The sequence below is a fragment of the Ptiloglossa arizonensis genome, chromosome 7 (genome assembly GCF_051014685.1).
Source record: "Ptiloglossa arizonensis isolate GNS036 chromosome 7, iyPtiAriz1_principal, whole genome shotgun sequence".
Taxonomy (NCBI): Eukaryota; Metazoa; Arthropoda; class Insecta; order Hymenoptera; family Colletidae; genus Ptiloglossa; species Ptiloglossa arizonensis.
Genome location: NC_135054.1, coordinates 5547126 through 5569074, shown reverse-complemented (window position 1 = coordinate 5569074; position 21949 = coordinate 5547126). Strand labels below are relative to the sequence as shown.

General features: G+C 28.9%; 2 protein-coding genes across 2 annotated transcripts; both read left to right on the top strand.

Annotated features, from left to right (window-relative positions):
- The first annotated feature begins 15224 nt into the window (after positions 1 to 15224).
- LOC143149123 (uncharacterized) lies at positions 15225 to 17691 on the top strand. The gene is made up of 3 exons (XM_076316214.1): positions 15225 to 16255; positions 16343 to 16788; positions 16888 to 17691. Exons 1-3 carry the CDS (start codon positions 16060 to 16062, stop codon positions 17071 to 17073), a joined length of 828 nt encoding a protein of 275 aa, XP_076172329.1. The 5' UTR covers positions 15225 to 16059; the 3' UTR covers positions 17074 to 17691.
- A 2706-nt stretch (positions 17692 to 20397) lies between these two features.
- LOC143149628 (uncharacterized) lies at positions 20398 to 20799 on the top strand. Its single transcript, XM_076317197.1, has one exon. The coding sequence runs from the start codon at positions 20398 to 20400 to the stop codon at positions 20797 to 20799; it is 402 nt and encodes a 133-aa protein (XP_076173312.1).
- The last annotated feature ends 1150 nt before the right edge of the window (positions 20800 to 21949 follow it).

The window sequence follows — 21949 nt, the reverse complement described above, 5'->3', positions numbered from 1 at the left end:
TTACATTATTACAATAAAGTAAATTTAATTTGTACATTAATTCAGATTTATCTTTGCGACTTTATTAAACAAATTTTATGTATATACTATTTACTCTATTACAATACATAATTTGTGACTTTACTAATAATTGTTATCTAACATATACCTTGTATAATACATATGTCTATACGATTGCACAAGAATTTCACACGATTCTTTCGAAGAACATTAAGGAATTAATCATCATTGGTGACCACTTCAAATGAAAAGGTCAATTGTTTCATTTGCTTCTGTGACGCACGTACTACATGTTGAATTTAAAGAATAATGAATATGATTGATACGTTTAAGAGCAGAGATCGTATGCCTATAGCAGTGGTGGACGAAAATATTTTATTTGTATACCGATTGTCAATCTTTTAATAATTATAATATATGATATTGACCAAAAAATAAATTCTTTACTGTATCAAAATGCAAGATCTCGTGTATTTTATACAATTAATTATAACTGATCTCTACATATTCAATTATTTAAACTTTGGATAAAGCAGAAGACGCAAATTTCATATTACGCGGCTCAAATTATATTACAAGTAAAATATATGATTGTTATATTGTTTGTTCATATATTTAAAACAATCATGAGGACTTCTTTATCGACTGTAAGAGTAATACATAAGAATTTTACACTGTGTCGAGGTTTCGGTCTAATTTACACACTATTTGAAGAAAAATATTTCTTTTACTGTATATAAATAAATGTTATTTTAAATAAGAAAAAATTCATAATAAATACACAATTATATTTTGTTGTATGTACATCATTTCTGATTGCGTTGCTCAAATTAATATACAGGTGATTAGTAAAATTTTTTCAGAACTATAAGTGACACTATTAAAACTATTAATTTCGTTTATTGATTTCATTAAAATAATATAGCATGAGAGCGGTATAATCAACCGAGTGCGTAGATCGGTTACCTGAAGTGGGCCGCACCGTGACAGTTAACAACTCATTATCATGTTAATAATAAAACGCCCACCCCATAAATAAAATAAAATATTACTACATAGCCAACAATTTCCAAACATTTTTCTCAGTAAGTAATATGGTTATTGTGAATCTAGCTATTAAGTAAAAATGTTATTTTATGAAAAGAAAATATTGATGTTATTTCATTTCTTTGGTGTCTGAATATTATAAATGTTTCACCAAGTTCTTGTACAGCTCGTATTCACTATTTAATACAATAACCCTTTCAAAATCCCCGAAAATTTTGTTTAGAACATTTATTCATGTAATTAATAATTTTAATAACATTTTGGAACAGTTAAAATGGAAATGTCTGTAAACTCTATATTAATACATAATAATAAGTACATATAATTCGAAGTAATATTTAAAGAACATACTGTATCGAAATTTGAAAGTCACAATTTACACGTATTCATTTATGCGTGTTTTATGTTCTAAAACAGTAAGAAAAAGTATTCCTATAACTACGCAAAAAAAGAAAAACACGTCTAAGATAAAAATTATAACCTCATACTTTTTACAATCTTTTAATGCAGTTAGTAATAGATTTAATGCAGATCGAAAATGCAAATATGAAAATATGATTATAGAATATTATGCAGTGACGCTAATTTAACATGATGAGATCGCATTTTAATTGCATTACAATGGTACAACAAACCGAAGGAAGTATCTTTAGTACAAGTATAGACTGCGTTATGAAAATCGTCTAAAATTATACTTTATGTACGTGTGAATAAAATATAATGTATTCTGATAAACATCGAAGAGAAAAGAACAAATATAATAAATACAATAATAACAGTAATAACTGTACATAAATAACAATTAATAAATAAAAATAATTTTATATTTTAAAAATGGGTTATTACAGTACATTTTCATTTATATTGTGTTTCATCTTTAACCTTATAGTAATTCAATCATTCCCACTATTTTATCACTAATTGTAAAACAACTTCGTTTTCTATTAATTTAATTAAGACAGAAACTTCATTAAAAATAATTATTGATTATTGACTCTCATCGTAGCTTCTTTTATCTTTCATATATGAATGTAATTAAACAATTGAGAGGTGCCGATATGATAATCGATGTGCCTTAAATTATTTGAGAATATTTTTCGAGTAGCAATTTCAAACAACTCGATCTCATTTGTAACATCATAAATGTCCCAATACCGATGTTATCTCACTTGGTTCACGAGGAAAAACAACTTAAAAGCTTGTAATCTCAAATGACATGCGAATTAAAAAATGTAAACATAAAAAAAAGCAATAATATATTCATTCATTTCAGTAATATATGTATAGCAACTGATAATAAAATGCATTGACGAAAATAACTTAGTAGAATCACGAGGTCAAATTTAAGAATCGTCTCTTCCACATCGGGAAATAACTTACAAAATATTGACATGCTGAAGAAACACAAATATAATTTTTACATTAATAAATTACATACGCATTTTACGTTGGACTTCACGATGATAATATCAAAAGTTGTTACAGCTAGATAAATACAAAATAATACAAACATTAAATGTATAATATATTAAACTTCCTGTTTTGAAACTATTCAATGCTTATATGTGTATCACTTTCTTCTGAACCGACTGAAATAACATTTAGAATACAGTTCTTTCACACAATATTCTACTTAATATTAGCATTAAATATTTCATATGTTTAGGATTCAATATTTACTCATTTATTATAGCTACCCGCCATATATATTTGCTGTGTACATTTTGTTATAATATTCATCAAAATGAATTTTTTCTTTATTAGGCTATTGTATTTTTTATGCAAATATAGTTTTATAACGTTATACAAAATTAAGTAATTAAAGCAAAATATGATCTTGTTTCAATCGCAATATTATTTATTAGAATTCTTTAAGAGCTAACAACGCTAACTCTTTTGGGGATTCACGAAGAATAATTGACCAATTAAATTGCGACGCAAAATCCAATAAAAACTTTCAGGCAACAGATCAATTGCGTCATTATGAATTATTCTCATATTCGTTTTGAATACAAGTATTAACAATTACATACGTATACTAATATTTCCAACATTTCGAATCTTTTTTGACTTATTAATTGATGTGTAATATACTATGTTAGGTTCAAAGTCCAGCTGTTTGTTATTAATACGGCGAAGCAAAAATTATCCAGAAAAAATATTTCTTTTTATCAGATTTAATTTCATATTCCCTATTTAAATAGTTCTAAAATTAATAAAATTATACGGGAATAAGCACTATATTTTCATGACTATTTTTATTTTATAGGTTATAGTTATAGTTAATATGAACTGGAGTAGCTATACTGTTACAGTACTAATAAAGATAAAATTATCAAGTAATTATAATTGAATTTCTAATTGTTTTAGTAATAAATTTCTGATTGAATTTAATCTTTCTTTATCAAGATCAAAATGAAATGAACTCATCACTCATCCTCTAAAAATTTAAAAATATCAACATAATACTACAGAGAATAAAACATTGTCAAAATTCCTAATACATATTTATATATCAAGGAATCCTATTTATCTTGACGACGTTAATTATTTCTACTATATTTAATGACACGAAAACGTATCTGAGGTAATGTTTGTTTCAAAGGAGCAAATATTGTGATAAACAAAATTCTTTCCTCGAAATCATCTTTCCAGTTTTTAAAGTCATCAGTATTTTCTTTAATGGAACGATATACTTTTATTTCTGTGGAACCGTGGTTAATAAAATAATAAATTCTAACTTTATAGTTCTATAAAAATTATAGTGGTTTCTTGTTAAACCTACAGTGTACAATTTTTTAAATAAAAGATGTACCGTAATTACGTTTATCGATAACTGGAAAATAGTAAAAAAAATCGTTTTAAGTTTTTCAATCATTTCTATTTTACAAGTGAGATCTATATCGCTCATCAGAGTTATTTGTCGCGGATTTGAAAAATAAATTCAGGAAATGTTATATAAATAAGTTTCTTGCGGTTCTATGCCATGTAAAAATAATTTCAATAAAACACGCGGTTCCAAAATTGTTGCAAGAAAGATATACTACAATTGAGACGAATAAACGAGGCTTATTATTTCTTTTCTCTTCGTATCAAAAATTATTTTAATATGAATACAAATTTTTTGTAAATTACAAAAGCTTAAATACCTTTCCAATATGTCTGAAGCTTATATCTACTGATTATAGATTTTGGCTGAATGTATTTTTTGGGGTATACACTCCGTATTATTTCGTATAATGTTTCAGTTTCAATTGAATTCGATTCGTCGTAGTATGCGACAATGGTGTTTATCGCAAATACGAGAGGCAATTAACAGAGTGATAAATTCCAAATCGTTTATTAGTAGTGGCGGTTAGTTAAAGAACAATTGATCTACATATGAATAGAAATAGAACATCTCCGTAGTCGCGACACAACGTCTGGATTCAATGTCACAAGAACGAGTTACGTTTACATTCGATAATATAACGTACAACCCAATATGTCGCTGTCCTTTAACCTTCTGACGTTTATCATTCGGTCGTAGTCTCTTATCAGAAACAGTATATTTAAATGCACATGAATATCTAAAGTATTGTCGAAAATCATTTACTGTCAAAACGATTACGAAGTGGCTTCTATCGCTTGTGATTTATTCATACTTCTCGTGGAAACATTTTGGGTTAGTTAAAGAACCCGAGTTGAATATTTTTTGCACGTAAAAAATAAATATGTCTTGAGCAATGGCGGATTATAGCACAGATGATGCAAACATATCTACATCTCGGGCTCCATATGTTCAGGGGCTCTCGAGCCAATAAAAAAAAGTATTATTTTAAAAATTAAACTTTAAATAGCACGAAAGTTTTGTTTATACGAAATTATTTAAATAAGAGCATTGGCAAGTAACGTATCAACAATGTTCATTGACGTAATAACGTCCTAATAATGTTTACTGGTATAAAAACTTATATTAATACTTATGATATTTTCCGATTATGAAAATATTATTGTTAAATTTGCTGCTTCGAAAAGTAGAGAAGTAAAGACATTGTAAAGATATTCTTTACACATTATGGCGTTATTAGAGAATATATATATATATTCCATTTTTCTTATTATAACTAAAAAATTAAAATAAAAATTCATGTATTTATTTATGTAAATTTCAATATTTAAAAATGTCAGGTGGATTTTTTAATATTGGCTCGCAAGTAGAACTTTATGTAAACTAAATATTGTAAAACTATCTGTCTTTTAGTGAATTGTAATTTTACAATAAAATAATCTGATTCAGACTCGCTGAGATAGATCATAAATCGCTTACATTTTTCAATGAAAAAAAATAAACTTTAAATTGATTAAATTCTATAAGAATATATGATCTATTTGAGCTAGGTTTTTAGTTGTAATCGCTTTGTGTTCGAATCGACCGGTCTTTATTCTAAAATTAAGTTTATAAACGTCTAATTATAATATATACATGTATTGATCCTCTTGTATTTTCGATAATTTGTTGACATAATGTTTCAGCGTTATCAATGTGTGTTCTATAATTTAGCGTTTCACGTAAACGTCAAAATCTGGCAAGACAAGTGGAACACAAACGAATTATCTGTTTTAATTACATTACTAAAATGGAAAAGCATTGATCGCGAGGTAAGGATACATGACGTCAAATGGTGGTTTCTTCTATTAGTATTTTCAGTTGATTACCTAAAGAAATGAAATAAAACTACTCTATGCATAAAAGATCAGACGTCAGTTGTAAATAATTCATTAGAAGTAGTTACACTAGTTTCACTCAGTTTGCGGAAGAGAATCCCGGAACACAAAATGGCTATATATATATACATATATCTACTTGTATATGTTCTTCTAAAGCAAGGTTAAATAGTTATGTATATTTAGATGAACTTTTTTTATTATTTGTATCCATTAAATTCGTTTGTTAGTCTCATCGACAAAAATACACCATTCTGAATAATTAGTGGAGCATAAATTTACTAATCTATTGGTAAAAGTATTACTATATCGATTCTAAACGTATCAACGTCAATGTACAGTTTACTACGTTGAAAAGAACGTCTCAAAAGATACAAAATAAATACTTTCCATCGAAATCGAAGAATAGAAGCTTAAAAGATTATATTAAATTCATGAACGTATATATTGAACAAAAATGCGCAAATTTCGATAAGAAAGCTTGGATAAATTAAAAGTTATAACGGATCTTCACAAATCTTGTAAAGGATTGTGCTAGTCGCAGTAAAACCGAAACAATGACTGGTATGATTTTTCTTACTTTGAAATTTTACGGTTGTTATTGCAATTGAAGACCGTGGCGGTATCATCTTTCTCGATTACATTTAACTGTTTAATGAGCGAGTTAAAGTTTTCATGATAGCTAAAGTCACGTTACATAAGTCTACTGCGAACTAATCTCAGGAAAAATGTTGAATATGCAACGATACGACGCGATTTCATTTTTATCTATTCTATTGAAAACATTAATTTTACCAGACCAAGAATTCAATTCACTGTAGTATTATATTTATCAGCTTTCTATATATCATTTTATTTTGATAATACGATGGTAAATTTCACGTTGGAAATTCCAAAAAAGCTACTAAATTAATTAGATACAAGTATTGTTTGAACTGTATATTTTAAATGTTTCAACCCTAAAAGTGAACTATCTCGCTGTTAAAGGTACTAAAATATTAAAAAGAAACTCCTTCGTGTGGACTTTTCATAAACAAACAAAAATGTATATCACGCGTTCGAAAAAGGATGTTTAACCGAAAGTTGCCAAGAGAGGTAAGAAGAACAATGAAGAAAAAAGGGCCAGAAGATTCGATTTCGAACTCATACAATACAAGATCTTACAACGTATTATGGACTGAGAATACAAAGACATTTGATCTCGATTGAAAATATAAATGAATGCATTTGAACAACGTTTTATCATATATAAATATTCCCATCAGAAAAAACTAGCTGATGTTGCGAACAACTTTTGAATCAGTGGCGTGATTAAAAGTGCGTTGTTAATAAATATGATAAGTAAGCATCAAGATATTGCGAAACCTTCGAAGAAGAACGATTTCGGTGAATGTTTGTTCATTTCCGCGATTGTTACTAATATTTATGCATGTTCCCAATTATAATCGAACAATGTGCATTTTATTTATGCACTACAAATGATTAAGTAACTTATAGAAATTGATTTTGATCGAGATTCGAAGTAAAAACGTGTTTCGTAAAGTTCTAAGGCATGGAAAGTAATAATTATCTATTTGGTACATTAGTTTAACATTTGTCTAATTCGTATAATTTACACAACACGCGTAGAAGTTGTATTTTTTACTTAATCCCTTTTTTAGATAGAACAATCATTGTGATAAACACATGTGAATCGATAATCGATACGTGTAGTCTTGACAATGTAGATTGGATTTCAACGAAAAATTCCGCGTTGGATTTCAAGGAAAATGTCAAGATATTGCGAAATCTGTGAAGGCGAACGGTTTCTGTGAATTTTCGTCCCTTTACGAAATTAAAATTAATTTGTGAAGTTTACATAATCGTTCGCAACGCACAAATAAGATGTATATTCTAACATTAATATTGGGAACATACGTAAATGTTAATAACAATCGCGTAGAGGGAGAAACATGCTCTACATATCGAAATTATAGTTTGCATATATGCATATATATTCTGAACGCTCAGTGACACACATATGTCACACGGCAATGATGTGAGTTGCCATCTATTGGAGAATAGGTGAACTACACTTAAGGTGTGAAAACACCTGGTGGAGAAACGCTCAAGTTTGTCGAGGAATTGTTCTGACTTTCATCAATAGGTGGCTCCACAAGCTTTATCTACCGACATTACAGATAAGTATCTCCTTCCGAATGATATTTCCTACCGTGCGATAAAATAAATAAATATTTCTCTACATATCGAAATTATTGTTTGTATGCATGCAAATGTGTTCTGAACGCGCAATTCCAAATATTTGTAACGTGGTAATTATATGGGTTGCCGTCTCTTGGAGAACATATTTGTTAATTTTCGCGATTGTTACTAACATTTATGCATGTTCCCAATATTAATCGAACAATATGTATCTTATTTATGCATTACAAATGATTATACTTATAGAAATTGATTTTGATCGAGATTCAAAGTAAAAACTTGTTTCGTAAAGTTTTAAACCATGAAAAGTAATAATTGTCCATTTAGTGCAATAATTTAACATTTATTTAATTCTCATAATTTACACAATACGCGTAGAAGTTGTATTTTTTACTCAAAAGTGCTGAAACTCGATTAATCGCTTTTCTATATAGAAAAGTCATCCTGATAAACACTTGTGAGTCGATAATCGATATGTGTAGTCTTGATTTTAAGGTATCAAAGATTTTTTGAAATGTTTAAAGAAAGGCTAGAATGCAGAGAAATTACATTATTCTGATTTCGTTTAATTTTACATTTATTCGAAAGATGATACATATAAAAGTTTGTACGGAAATATTTATTTATTCTATCGCACGGTAGGGAATATCATATAAATGGAATTACTTATCTGTAATGTCGATAAATTATGCTCGTGGCGTCATCTATTGGTGAAAATTAGAACAATTCTTCGACAAACTTGAGCGTTTCTCCACCAGGTGTTTTCACACCTTAAGTGTAGTTTAACACTTTCTCCAATAGATGGCAATCCATGTAATTTCGATATGTAGAGAAATATTCATTTATTCTATCACACGGTTTCTTCAATTGTTTTCGTTTGTTCTAACGAATATTTCAAGAAATTGATGGCTCTCAAGTCATTATTTATACTAGAACATTTTTAATAATTGTTTAATCTACGGTCCTACGACGGTTCTTAATAATTATGATAAATAAACATCAAGATATTGCGAAACTTGCGAAGGCGAACGGTTTCGGTTAATGTTTGTTCATTTCCGCGATTGTTACTAACATTCATGCATGTTGCCAATATTAATCGAAGAATGTGCATCTTATTTATGCATTACAAATGATTAAGTAATTTATAGAAATTGATTTTGATCGAGATTCGAAGTAAAAACGTGTTTCGTAAAGTTCTAAGCCATGGAAAGTAATAATTGTCAATTCGGCACATTAATTTAACATTTGTTTAATTCTTATAATTTACACAATACGCGTAGAAGGGGTATTTGTTACACAAAAGTGTCAAAATTCAATTAATCGCTGTCCTGGATAGAAAAATCGTCACAATGAATACTTGGGAATCGATAATCGATACGTGTAGCCTTGAGAATGTCAGTTGGATCTCAAAGAAAAATTCCTTCCCGAACAAAGAATATTTTAACGAAATAATTTTTTAAGTCATTATTTATAACAGGGCATTGTTACTAATTGTTTAAGCTATGGTCCTACGGCGGTTGTTAAAAATTATGATAAATAAATATCAAGATATTTTGAAATCTGTAAAGGCGAACGCTTTCAGTAAATTTTTGTTTGTTCACGCGATTGTTCTTAACATTTACGCACATTCCAAATGTTAATATTAGAATTTGCATCTTGTTCGTGCATTATAAATCATTAATAACTTTACAAATATTAATTTCGATCGAAAATCGAGAAACATATAAATATAAAGTTTTACTTTAATCTTCGTTCAAATTTAATTTCTATAGGCAAATGAATTATTTACGATGTAGAAATACGATACATTCTGTAACATAAATCTTCGAAACATGCATAAATGTTAATAACAATCGCGTGGATAAACAAAAATTTACTGAAACCGTTCGGCTTCGAAGATTTCGCAATATCTTGACGTATATTTATCATAACTACTAAAAACCATCGTAGGACCATAGTTTAAACAATTATTAACAATGTTCTAATATAAATAATGGCTTAAAATATCATTTTATAGAAATATTCGATTAGTTCGAACAAAGACAATCGAAGAAACCGTGCTATAAAATAAATGAATATTTCTCTACATATCGAAATTATAGTTTGTAAGCATGCGGTCTGAACGCTCAGTGACACACATATGTTACACAGCAATGAAGTGAGTTGCCATCTACTGGAGAATTGGTAAACTACACTTAAGGTGTGAAAACCTCTGGCGGAGAAACGCTCAAGTTTGTCGAGGAATTGTTCTGATTTCCACGAATAGATGGCGCGACAAGCATAATTTACCGACATTACAGATAAGTAATTCCATTTGTATGATATTCCCTACCGTGCGATAAAATAAATGAATATTTTTGTACAAACTTTTGTATGTTTCATCTTTCGAATAAATGTAAAATTAAACCTTCCATGGTATATTCTAGCCTTCCTTTATACATTAAAAAAAATCTTTAATACCTCGAAATGAAGGCTTCACGTATCGATTATCGACTCAAGTGTTTATCACGATGATGTTTCTATATAGAAAAGCGATTAATCGAATTTCAGCACTTTTGAGTAAAAAATACAACTTCTACGCGTATTGTGTAAATTATGAGAATTAAATAAATGGTAAATTATCGCACTAAATAGACAATTATTACTTCCGGTGCTTTAAAATTTTACGAAACAAGTTTTTACTTTGAATCTCGATCAAAATCAATTTCTATAAGTTACTTAATCATTTATAATGCATAAATAACATACATATTGTTCGATTAATTTTGGGAACATGCATAAATGTTAGTAACAATCGCGAAAATTAACAAACATGTTCTCCAATAGATGACAACCCATATAATTGTCACGTTACAAATGGTTGGAATTGCGCGTTCAGAATATATTTGCATGCATACAAACAATAATTTCGATATGTAGAGAAATATTCATTTACTTTATCGCGCGGTAGGGAATGGCTTTCGAAAGGAGATACTTATCTGTAATGTCGGTAAATAATGCTTGTGGAGCCATCTATTGATGAAAGTCAGAACAATTCCTCGACAAACTTGAGCGTTTCTCCGCCAGGTGTTTTCACCCCTTAAGTGTAGTTTAACCCTTTCTCCAATAGATGGCAACCCATGTAATTACCACGTTACAGGGATTTGTAATTACGGGTTCAGAATGTATTTGCATACATACAAACTATAATTCCGATATATAGAGAAATATTCATTTATTTTATCGCACGATTTCTTCGATTGTATTTCTTCGATCTAACCAAATATTTCAAGAAATTGATGGCTTTATAGCCATTATTTATACCGGAACATTGTCAAAAATTGTTTAATCGATGATAAATAAACGTCAAGATATTGCGAAGTCTGCGACGGCGAACGGTTTCGGTGAATGTTTGTTCATTTCCGCGATTGTTACTAACATTTATGCATGTTCCCAATATTGATCGAACAATGTGCGTCTTATTTATGTATTGCAATTAATTAAGAAACTTATCGAAATTGATTTTGATCGAGACTCGACGTTAAAACGTGTTTCGTAAAGTTTTAAAGCACGGAAAGTAACAATTGTTCATTAGATACATTAATTTAACATTTGTTTAATTCTTATAATTTACACAATACGCATAGAAGTGGTATTTTTTACACAAAAGTGCAAAAATTCAATTAATCGCTTTTTTAGATAGAAAAATCATGGCGATGAAAACTTGTGAATCGATAATCAATACGTGTAGCCTTGAGAATGTCAGTTGGATCTCAAGGAAAAATTCCTTCGCGAACAAGGAATATTTCAACGAAATGATATTTTAAGCCATTATTTATACTAGGACATTGTTAATAATTGTCTAAAGTATGATCCTACGACGGTTGTTAATAATTATGATAAACAAACATCAAGATATTGCGAAATCTTCGAAGGCGAATGGTTTCGGTGAATGTTTGTTCATTTCAGCGATTGTTATTAACATTTACGCATGTTCCCAATATTAATCGAACAATGTGCATCTTATTTATGCATTAAAAATGATTGATTCGCCTCTAGCAATTGATTTTGATCGAACTATATATATATATATATATATAGTTACCGATAAAAGCAACCCACAGAATTCAACCAAGATGACGACTCGAGAAAATCTTCAATTATGTAACAGCTCAAAATTTTGTTTAGAATTAAATCTAATCTTTTAGATTTAATTCTAAACTTCCGTCGAACATCGTAAAAACAAATGGTCGAATCTCATAGACTTTGCTTTCAAATTTTAAGGATTTAAGAGTCTTCTAAATAAGACTCAAAATATGAACACGAAATTAGTCGAAGTTCAACATCTATGTCGAACGTCAATATATTTCTAAATCCGTATTCCTTGTTCATAGCTATCGTATTTTTTGATTATGTCATATTCGTTAAATCATAATTATATCCTATTTTGTTATTTTATATAGTTCTTTTATCGCACTATTTCATTTTATATCCTTATTACTAAATTGTTACATTATATTTACTTATTTATTTATTCATTTGTAAAAGAGTTTAACCCTTTGATAAACAAAAATACAAAAAACAGACAAATTCTCCATATAAAGTTGCAGAAATGAATATTAGAAATAATCGGCAAAAGAAATAAGACATAAAATAATAAACGTTAAGTGAAATTAGTAAGCAGTGATGAGGATAAAAAGATTGTATGATAATTTAAACAAAAATTTATTAAAAATAGGATCAAACTAAACATGTTACAAGACTTGTTGGCTTTTACATAAAACCATACAGTGCACACATTAAAATTTGATTGAAATCGTAAATAACATTAAACGACCACGTTAAAAATAAAAAATCGTGATTAACACAATAATCGTATATACTGGAAAAAAATTTTCATTTATTCTTATGTTGATAATATTTAAAAAGAAAACGGTATTTTTTATAAATATAAACTGTAAACTAAGTTTACAGTTAGTTTAACATTGTATAATTATAACTTTTACATATCGCAATTATTATAAAACTACACACAATAGGAGTGTTTGGAACACATGGAATCGACGATACAATAAATTGTATCCGTTTCTTAATATAAAGAGGTGACAACGAGCGATATCAAACTATATGAAAATTAAAAATTGTCACTATGATAAGAACATCAAAAAATCGAGCAACTGCGTGCGTGATTTTATAAGTACAATAGAAAGGTCGTCAGGTTTTCGCTCGAAACAGTTCCAATAGTGGAACTTGTACTTCTAGAACCTGTTCGAACTAGTTTAAATTACCTAAGATTCTCGACCGCCTAACCTCAGAAATCTTAGGACTAAGAATAGAACATTACAAAATTAAACTACTTGGAAAGCAAATTTGTAATATTCATAAAAAGAGGGGAAAAGATCTGTTTATCATTAAATGTTTCACAACGTAAGAGATCATTAACTATAATCTGATATTCAGATCGATCTACAAATATGTCTAATTAATTTTTAGTTCATTTCGAGTTCCTATTACACTTATCGAACATTCTCCTATTCCTAATTGAAAAAGTTATCAGTGTAAATCATTATCAGAAATAATTAAAAAAAACATTGGGCACAAATGAACAATTAAAATGAAACGTGAAACTAAAAATAAAATCAGTATAAACATAGGTGAATTAAATGAAAAAATGTGTAAGAAAGAAATAACAAGGAAAAATGAAAAATAAATGGTCTCCTACTACAAGGGATGAGCTCAGAACGCATCGAATTATTTCGAATATATGACATTACTTGTATAAAATTATGCGTTACATATAAATTCTTGAGTATCGTTCATAATCCTTATTCAAACTATACTATAATTATATAAGTATTTATAGAATAAATAACTTCGTTCTTGAAAGATAAATTTTCTACAACTTTTCAGCTAAAAAATTATAAAATAAGTGTGTGTTAATTCTTGTTATCAGCAATTGATTTAGCAGTATTCCACAACGAGTAGAAAGAAACGCTCTTGCGGGTTTGATCCGCAGGGATGTCAAAATGTTAGACTACCTCAGTATGTGCCGAGAAGTTCGCAATATCTGTTTTACTAAATTATACTTCCTCATTGCCCCGTGCTGACAATGAGGAAGTAGAATACGTTAAACGTTATCTACAAATCCGCGTAACTCGAGGACTCAAGTTTACTCGTGCTATAATACAGAAATTATACGTAAGTACGTAAAATCATTTTCCATATAAATAATTCTAATTCCATTTAGTACGTGTGCAGAGTGTCAAACTATTATATAAAGAAAACATCTTAACATATTCGCTATCTTAAATAATAGAAAGCAGTATTCTTTACAATAGTTGTATTGTTTGAAAGTGGACATAATACGGTCGCAATAATTTATTTAGAGTTGAAGGCACAGAAAAAGAATTCGAAACGTCCTTGATACCGCTACCTACAAATCAACTGCCTCTATCACAAGGTGTTCCTTTCCATTCGGAACGTTTTTATCTTAACTTCCAATATCCTTGTATAAATAACAGCATTTATGCACTACTGTTGATGTCACCGGACATTACTTGGCCGACTTAGAAAATACAAATTAAAATACAGATATAATTTTTTGAAGCAATCTTATTGCCTTACTTTTTTATAGGTACTTACTTTAAATATTATTTTACTAGAAAATTTATAATCCAAATACATATACAATAAATCAAATTATGCCCAATAGTAAATATAAGAAACAAACGTTTCTAAAATTAAAAAACAAACCTGCGAAAAATATGAAAAGAAAGTTTTAATGAAATTAGTCTAGAAATATTAAACAAAGTAATCGACAAAAAGTTACAATTACTTCAAGCGATCATTTCCAAACAAGACGGATATATGGATGAAAAAAAATTGTTTAATTGTTCAGTAACTTTTTAGAGAATCCTAACATATAATGTAATATATATTTCCTCTATAATGTAAAGAATTATGAAATATTAGTTTCGTTTCATAATTTGTATGAACTCACTAAGCGTCCGATGACTTATGACTAGAGCGTATGTTACAAATAATTTGATTTCACATTTCGTGCTTTTCTTAATAGAACTATCATTATACTTTACTTACAAAACTCGTTAGCAAAACATAGAACATTAATTATTTATTATCCTGTATTAACATGATAATAAAACATTCTCGAAAGTAAGTGGTATCTGTAAATGCTGTTGGAACGCGTATAAATGTAACTGCACGTGGTTACCCGCGTGGGAACATGATATGCGCAAGCGCGAGAAATCCTTTCAGAGGGGCAAAGCCCTCTGTCCAGTAAGACCGATGGAGACTAAGAATGGAAACATTATTTTGTAGTTCATACTCAACATATTTGTGCCAATTTAAACATTTTTTACGTATTGTCATGTGAATATAGAAGTAGAAATATCATCTATAGTAACCGAAACGCTTCAACGTTTGAACAAAAATTAATTTGTATAAAGCAATATTTTAAATACAATAGAGTGGTGAAGATCTGAATATTGTATGTTTTAAATAAATAACTCCGACAAGACTGCTTACGAAATAAATCAAATTGACTGAAAATTATTCTAATAATTTATACAGTACTTAATTCATCAGCAAAGACAAAATAAATTTTAGTTGAAAATAACAGTATTATAAATATGTCACAAAAACCCCAATTGACACAATGCAGTAAGTTTGTAAAATAAATTGGTAAACACAATTGTTCAGTGAAAGTGATAAGAATATTGTGGTAATGTTATTTACCAATAATGTACAGAATTTACAAAAAATGCATTTTATATTTTAAATGATTTTGTTACTATATTGTATACAGAAGCAAAAATCCTGTAATATATTTTTGAGTGAGATTTGATTAATGAAACATAAGAAGATAAACAGCGAAGATTCGGATAGAATTTCCATGTATACCAAAGAGTTATTACCAATTTTATCATGTTACCTTATTTCATAACATTACAAACAACCCTTGATGGTATATTATGTAATTCATTGGCCTAATGGAAATTAGAAGTTTATAAAAAATATCAAAGTGATTATGAAGTGATTGCCAAAGATAAGTACATTTTCTAATAATATAATTGCATTTTAATGTAAATAAAAAACTTTGTACATATGGGTTTCTCAAAAATGATCAAACGCATGCTATATGCAAACTTTGCATCATGCAGCTCCAAAGCAATCGGAATATTAGCACCATTAACAATTCCACCGTTACATATTGCATTTTTGTATTACTTTTGGCAAGAATATTCACGAGATGTTGATAAGCAATATTGTTCTTGCTCGTGTTGGGATACAGTGTTCAAAGGTAAAATAATATTATTAGTTAGATAATATATTTCATAAAAGTAATATTTTAATAAGTTTTTTAAAAGTATTGGATATTTTATTTTAGGATCGTACGAATCCGGTATTGCTTCTTATAAACACATGTATTTCAATGCTACTGGAAATACTTTAAAAATATGGATGACCATTGTAATCGGAGTAATCACTTTTTATGAAACGATGAAACATTTAACACGCCTAGCATTTCAGAATCGTCTTAGATTTTGCATGATGATTCTTTTCTCAACTGCAATTTTTTCACATTATTATACTTGGTGGGTTTATATGAATTATTGGAACGACGAATTCTATTCCCAATGGTACCATCAATTGTTCTTTTCTACCACTGAGCTGATATCTACTTTCCTGGTTATTCATCTGGCAGATAGTAAAAATCCAGTAACTCATAGGAAAGCATTTGGAATAGCAGCAATAGCTATTTTACATATTGTAGCAGGTGGTTGGGATCAATTTGTTGCTAACGTTGTCAGAGGAGAAGGATATGCACATCAGGTAATGATGTTATTCATAAATAATAATGTAGGACAAACAATTTTTTATCTGTTGTAAATTTGTGATTTAAATGCTTAGTTAGCGATTCATATGTGGTAGGTTGTACGTGATCTTGGATTTATGATCCCAGATATTCTTCATGTTGCTATTCCATTATGGGCAGTTAAATGGAAAAATATATATAACCTCCCTGGTTCAGCCAAACGAGATCCTAGCATCGGAAGAGATCTAGCATATATGTTGGGGATGGTATGCATAGGATTGTGCATTTGTGCCATATTGTAATTTTGATAGTTACAATGTCTAAAAATAGTGTCTTAAAGTTAAAAAAAAAACCATTCAGTTCGATTTATTTTCATATACAAAATTATGGGAGGTATATATCTGCAAATGAATTTTATTGAGAGATACAAATATCTTTATAATACTTTTCACAGTGCCAGTACCTATGCTAAAAAGTAAAAATAGATGCCAACATAGTTCAGTGAGTAGTATCATAAGATGACTCCCATTGCCAACTAATTACTTAATTTTGTAGGATTTTTTACTTTTCCGTATTTTGTTTTATAGTATTATTAAAAATTATTTTACGTTTTTAATTATTTTAGATTTTCAGTCAATTTACTTATACCATTTTGCCAGTAGCATTAACTAAAATACCTGTAGAGTACAATTTGCTTAATACAAACTTACAGATTTTTTAGAGTGTTTATTTCTTTCTTTCTTGTGTGAAGCAACACGTAGAAATTGTGTACAAAGGCTGAAAAAACACATACAGAGAAGTTAATGTTTTTTTCTATATGTATTGGATATTAAGTACGATAACATAAATGTTATAATGTACTAATTAAAAACCTTATATATTTTATAATGCAATTTACACATATGCTGATTGCAAATAGAAATTCATGTTTTTTTTTTAATAAGAATATTAATGTCGGATTTATATATGTTATAATTACATTATAAGTGATTAATTACTTAAATAATGACTTTTACAAAGTATCAAAATATAATAAGAAGCATGGTAAGCATTAAATGAAAATATGTATAAAATTGAATTTATATATTATACGTTTTAAAGTTACTTTTTACTAACAATATATTTGCAATATCAAAATTTCTATATATATATGCAAAATGGTTCTAATATAAAAAGTGATTAGAGAGATTTTTTTATTACTTAAAAATTTCACAATTTTTAGTATTGATGAACACATTCTTAGATTAAGGAAGAAATTAATAATATTTATAGAAGTTTTAAATTTAATTTATCTACAAATTTTTTAATTTGATTATTTCCTCAGTTTTTAAATATTTATTAATTTATTTTTGTGTTCTAAGTACATATATAGTATTTAGTGTATTTCTTTAAATAAAAAAGTATTGTAAGATGCAATATGCAATACCCGAGACTATACGTAAAAATTGTATCAACAGAAAACATATCATATACAACGTTTATAGTATGTTTTTTAAAAATCAAGAATTATTACAAAAGAAGAAAATGTATAAAAACGATTATTGGCAGTTGTCAAGAATGGAGTGTCTTTGTTAATGAACATAAGGCTACAACAAAGTGCCTACATGCAACATGAATTATTTTCATTAATATTTTTATTCCAGGTACGAAATGTAATATATGAATTGATTCTACAGATAATAATAGACATTACTTAAAAATTAAATTTTCAAAGACAAAACGCTATTAATTCATCTAGTAATGCAATTGTTTTTAAAAAATTTGTTATTCAATATAGAAAAATTAACATATATATATATGTGTGTGTGTGTGTTAATTTTTCTACCTTTTTACATAGAGTTGAAACTAGAGAATTATACAAGAAATTAATTAAATTCAGTACCATTCTAGGTGTTCAAGTTTCATATATTTAAACAACAAAGGACTATTTAAATGTACTATACAAATTTTTATTTTAATGTTTTACATATGTAGGTAAAAAAATTGTATATCTTGAATATATCTGATTTGTTACTTGAAAATTAACAACAAATTTTTGAGATGTACATATACGAGAAAATTTTGATGTTCTAAATTTAACCAAAATACTTATTGACAGAACATTTTTAATTAATTTCCTTTTTATTAATTTTAATGATTAATGTACACTGTTCTCTATAGTGTAAAATTAGGAAGCAACCTCATCTTCTAACATTTAAAAATAGATTTTATAAAAATTATAATAATTACCTATCAGTATTTACCTTTGGCATATCAAAAATTTGTGATAGAATATCATTCGTATCTTGTGACTCCAATATTATTGATAATACAGAATATAATGTGGAATAATCGATCTAGTTGCCAATTATTTATAATGCTTTAAAGTTTGTACGTCCATTGAAGTGAGTCCAACTTATGTTAACTTTATACATCTTTTATATTAGACAAGTATGATGAAAATTGTAAACAATATATAAAATTTAGTTTCAAAATGTGGCGAAAGAAATATATGTAAATAAATTAAAATTTACAACAAAATCTAATCTTTTAAACCTTTGACTTAGTATAATATAATTTTACTTAAAACTTATTTCAATACTATTTAGATATCTTTAGACATCAAAATGTTTTATATTCACTTAGTACCACTTAATGTTGCAAATGTAAAAATATTTAATTTTTATAATTTCATCAAATATGATTTAACAGTTGTTTTTTTAAAACAAATATTGGATATTTGAGGTCTTATATTTTTAATTTAACTTAAATTTTTGGGTAATTCAGGAAACTTGACATTATTCTTAATTTTTTTTATTATAAACTACTGCTTTTGTTACATGTAGTCCTGAATAACAAATTCAATCAATAATTAAAATAAAAAGTTAATGATGTTTTAATATGGTTGTAGTTTTTAAGTCCTGTAATATTTAATCTTCATAGTTTCAGGTACTATATATCTATAACATAGTAAACTTGGAGTTATGCCATTTTTAGTTGCATTCTATAAAAAAAGAATGTATTGCAATTTTAGGAAATATTTTAAAAAATTTTGTTTACGAAAAAATACAAGACCCCCTGATCATGGTTTGTCTAATAAAAAGGAATTTTGTTTTGAATATGTGTATACATATGTATGTATTTCTTAATATAATTTCGTTTAATCTACTGAACAATTTCATTGAAACTTATACATGCAGTCAGTCACGAAAGTTTTTGTACACGCCTTAAAATAGACATTTTATAGAAAATATTTGGCAGTATAGATCTTTCATCTCTATTTCTTAAGATCTTGGACCATTACGCGTTTCATTTTCACATTTCCGGTTATTTTGAATATTTTTATTACGTACTGAATAGTAAAACGTTTTATATCCACAGTGATTGCAATTTCACGGAGAAATTTCTTCTCCTTATATAATTTAATAATTAATTCGCACATTTCAAGCCTTGTTTCTCCCCTACTAGTACCCAATTTCGCTAAATGATTATTAACATCTTTCAACTGAATCACGTCATAGCAATGTAAACAAAACACTAACGGGGAAGCTTAGCAATTATATTTAAAAAATTCACCAGATTCGCTAGATGTATTAATTTCATATTTTAGTGTACAATCGACGGATAGAAACACCTAGTTCGCCAAAATGAAAGTTACTAATGAGATCAAGGGCGTCCTTGGGCCAGACCTTCAGTGGCTATTGAACCTCTACCACAAGAGACGATTTCTCGTCATTTGTAGGGTGGCCAGAATGGTCCTTTTCAGGAAGGAGGGCAGAACCGCGGACTCTCTCTCCGTGTACTGGCCTATATATCTCCTCGACGATGAGAGTAAGATATTCGAAAGGGTATTGACTGCCCGCATCGTCGAGCATCTAACGCGGGGTGGCCCAGATCTGGCCAAGTGCCAGTTCAGATTCCGGGAGGGACGGACGACGATCGACGCAGTTCGGCGCGTCCTATCCATCATGAACGCGATTGTCTCCCAGAGCAGGGTGGAGTTCGTCGGTATCATTGAATGTGCCAACGCCTTCGACACCCTACTTTGAGGGGCAATTTCACAACACTAAGTCCCTGCCTATATACGGGATGTGGTCGAGAACATCTCCACGGCAAGTGGCTAGAGTGTCAGCCGGTACTGGTGGGAACGCGAGGGAGTGTATTTCAATGTTCCGCAGAGGTCCGTGCTAGGCCTCTTGCACGAAGCATCGGACAAGATACTAGTGCTGATCATTAGAGGAGGGTGTTTGATATGTTGTCAATTAGATCGAACAGGTGGCTTGGAAATGGCGCTTCATAAGATCGAGGTGCTGATTCCACGGTGCTGTGTTTAATCTGGGTGGATGACACCACTGTCGAGGTGGAATCCCCCCTCCACAGTTGGAGAGGGAATCAGCGATACATTTTTCTACGTATTAAACAATTTGTAAATATTATTTATAAATAATGGGTTTTCTTATATACTTGTCTAAGGAACGATTACATATCATTTATAAGAAAACAAATAAAGTAGCACAGTAACGTAAGTAAATAATTTATCTAATCTTTCGTTGTATTTTTTGTGTATTTAGACATATCACAAGTAATTAACTTCGACTAATGCAGTAGGTGCACCGTTTAACGAATATTTTGAAAAATAATTTTAAATTAGCTATGAGATAGCGAGTTCTATATGCAGTGACCGTCACTTAATATCGTACACTGTTTGTGTTTCTTGAACTCAAGTGACCGTCATTTCCAAGAGTTTGATAAGTTCCGACAAAATATTTTTTATTCGTACTTTCCATATTGAGACATGGCAGTTCCGATTTTTGAACATTATATTATATAAGGCAGTATAGAAGTTTGACGGTATATCGCAACAAAGGGGCAGGTATTTTAATTGGAAAAATAAATTCATTGCGCGCAGTCACAAAAGAAACGAAGAACATTATTTTCACCTGTCGACAGACCGTCTCCTTTATTTGATATAGTGATAATAACCGAAAATGGAACACACAGTTGCACCATATCTTATCACTAGATGATGCGTAATGGCGATACGATGTAAAAGTGGATTCAAAAATTTGGAATCTCACTACTCATTTCAATAGACAGAATTCTTTCCCCATTCTATTGAATGATGACATAGTATTAGGTTGTTCGGAAAGTCATTTCGTTTTTTTTAGTGAAAATGAAACACGATTTTTTTAGAGTGTA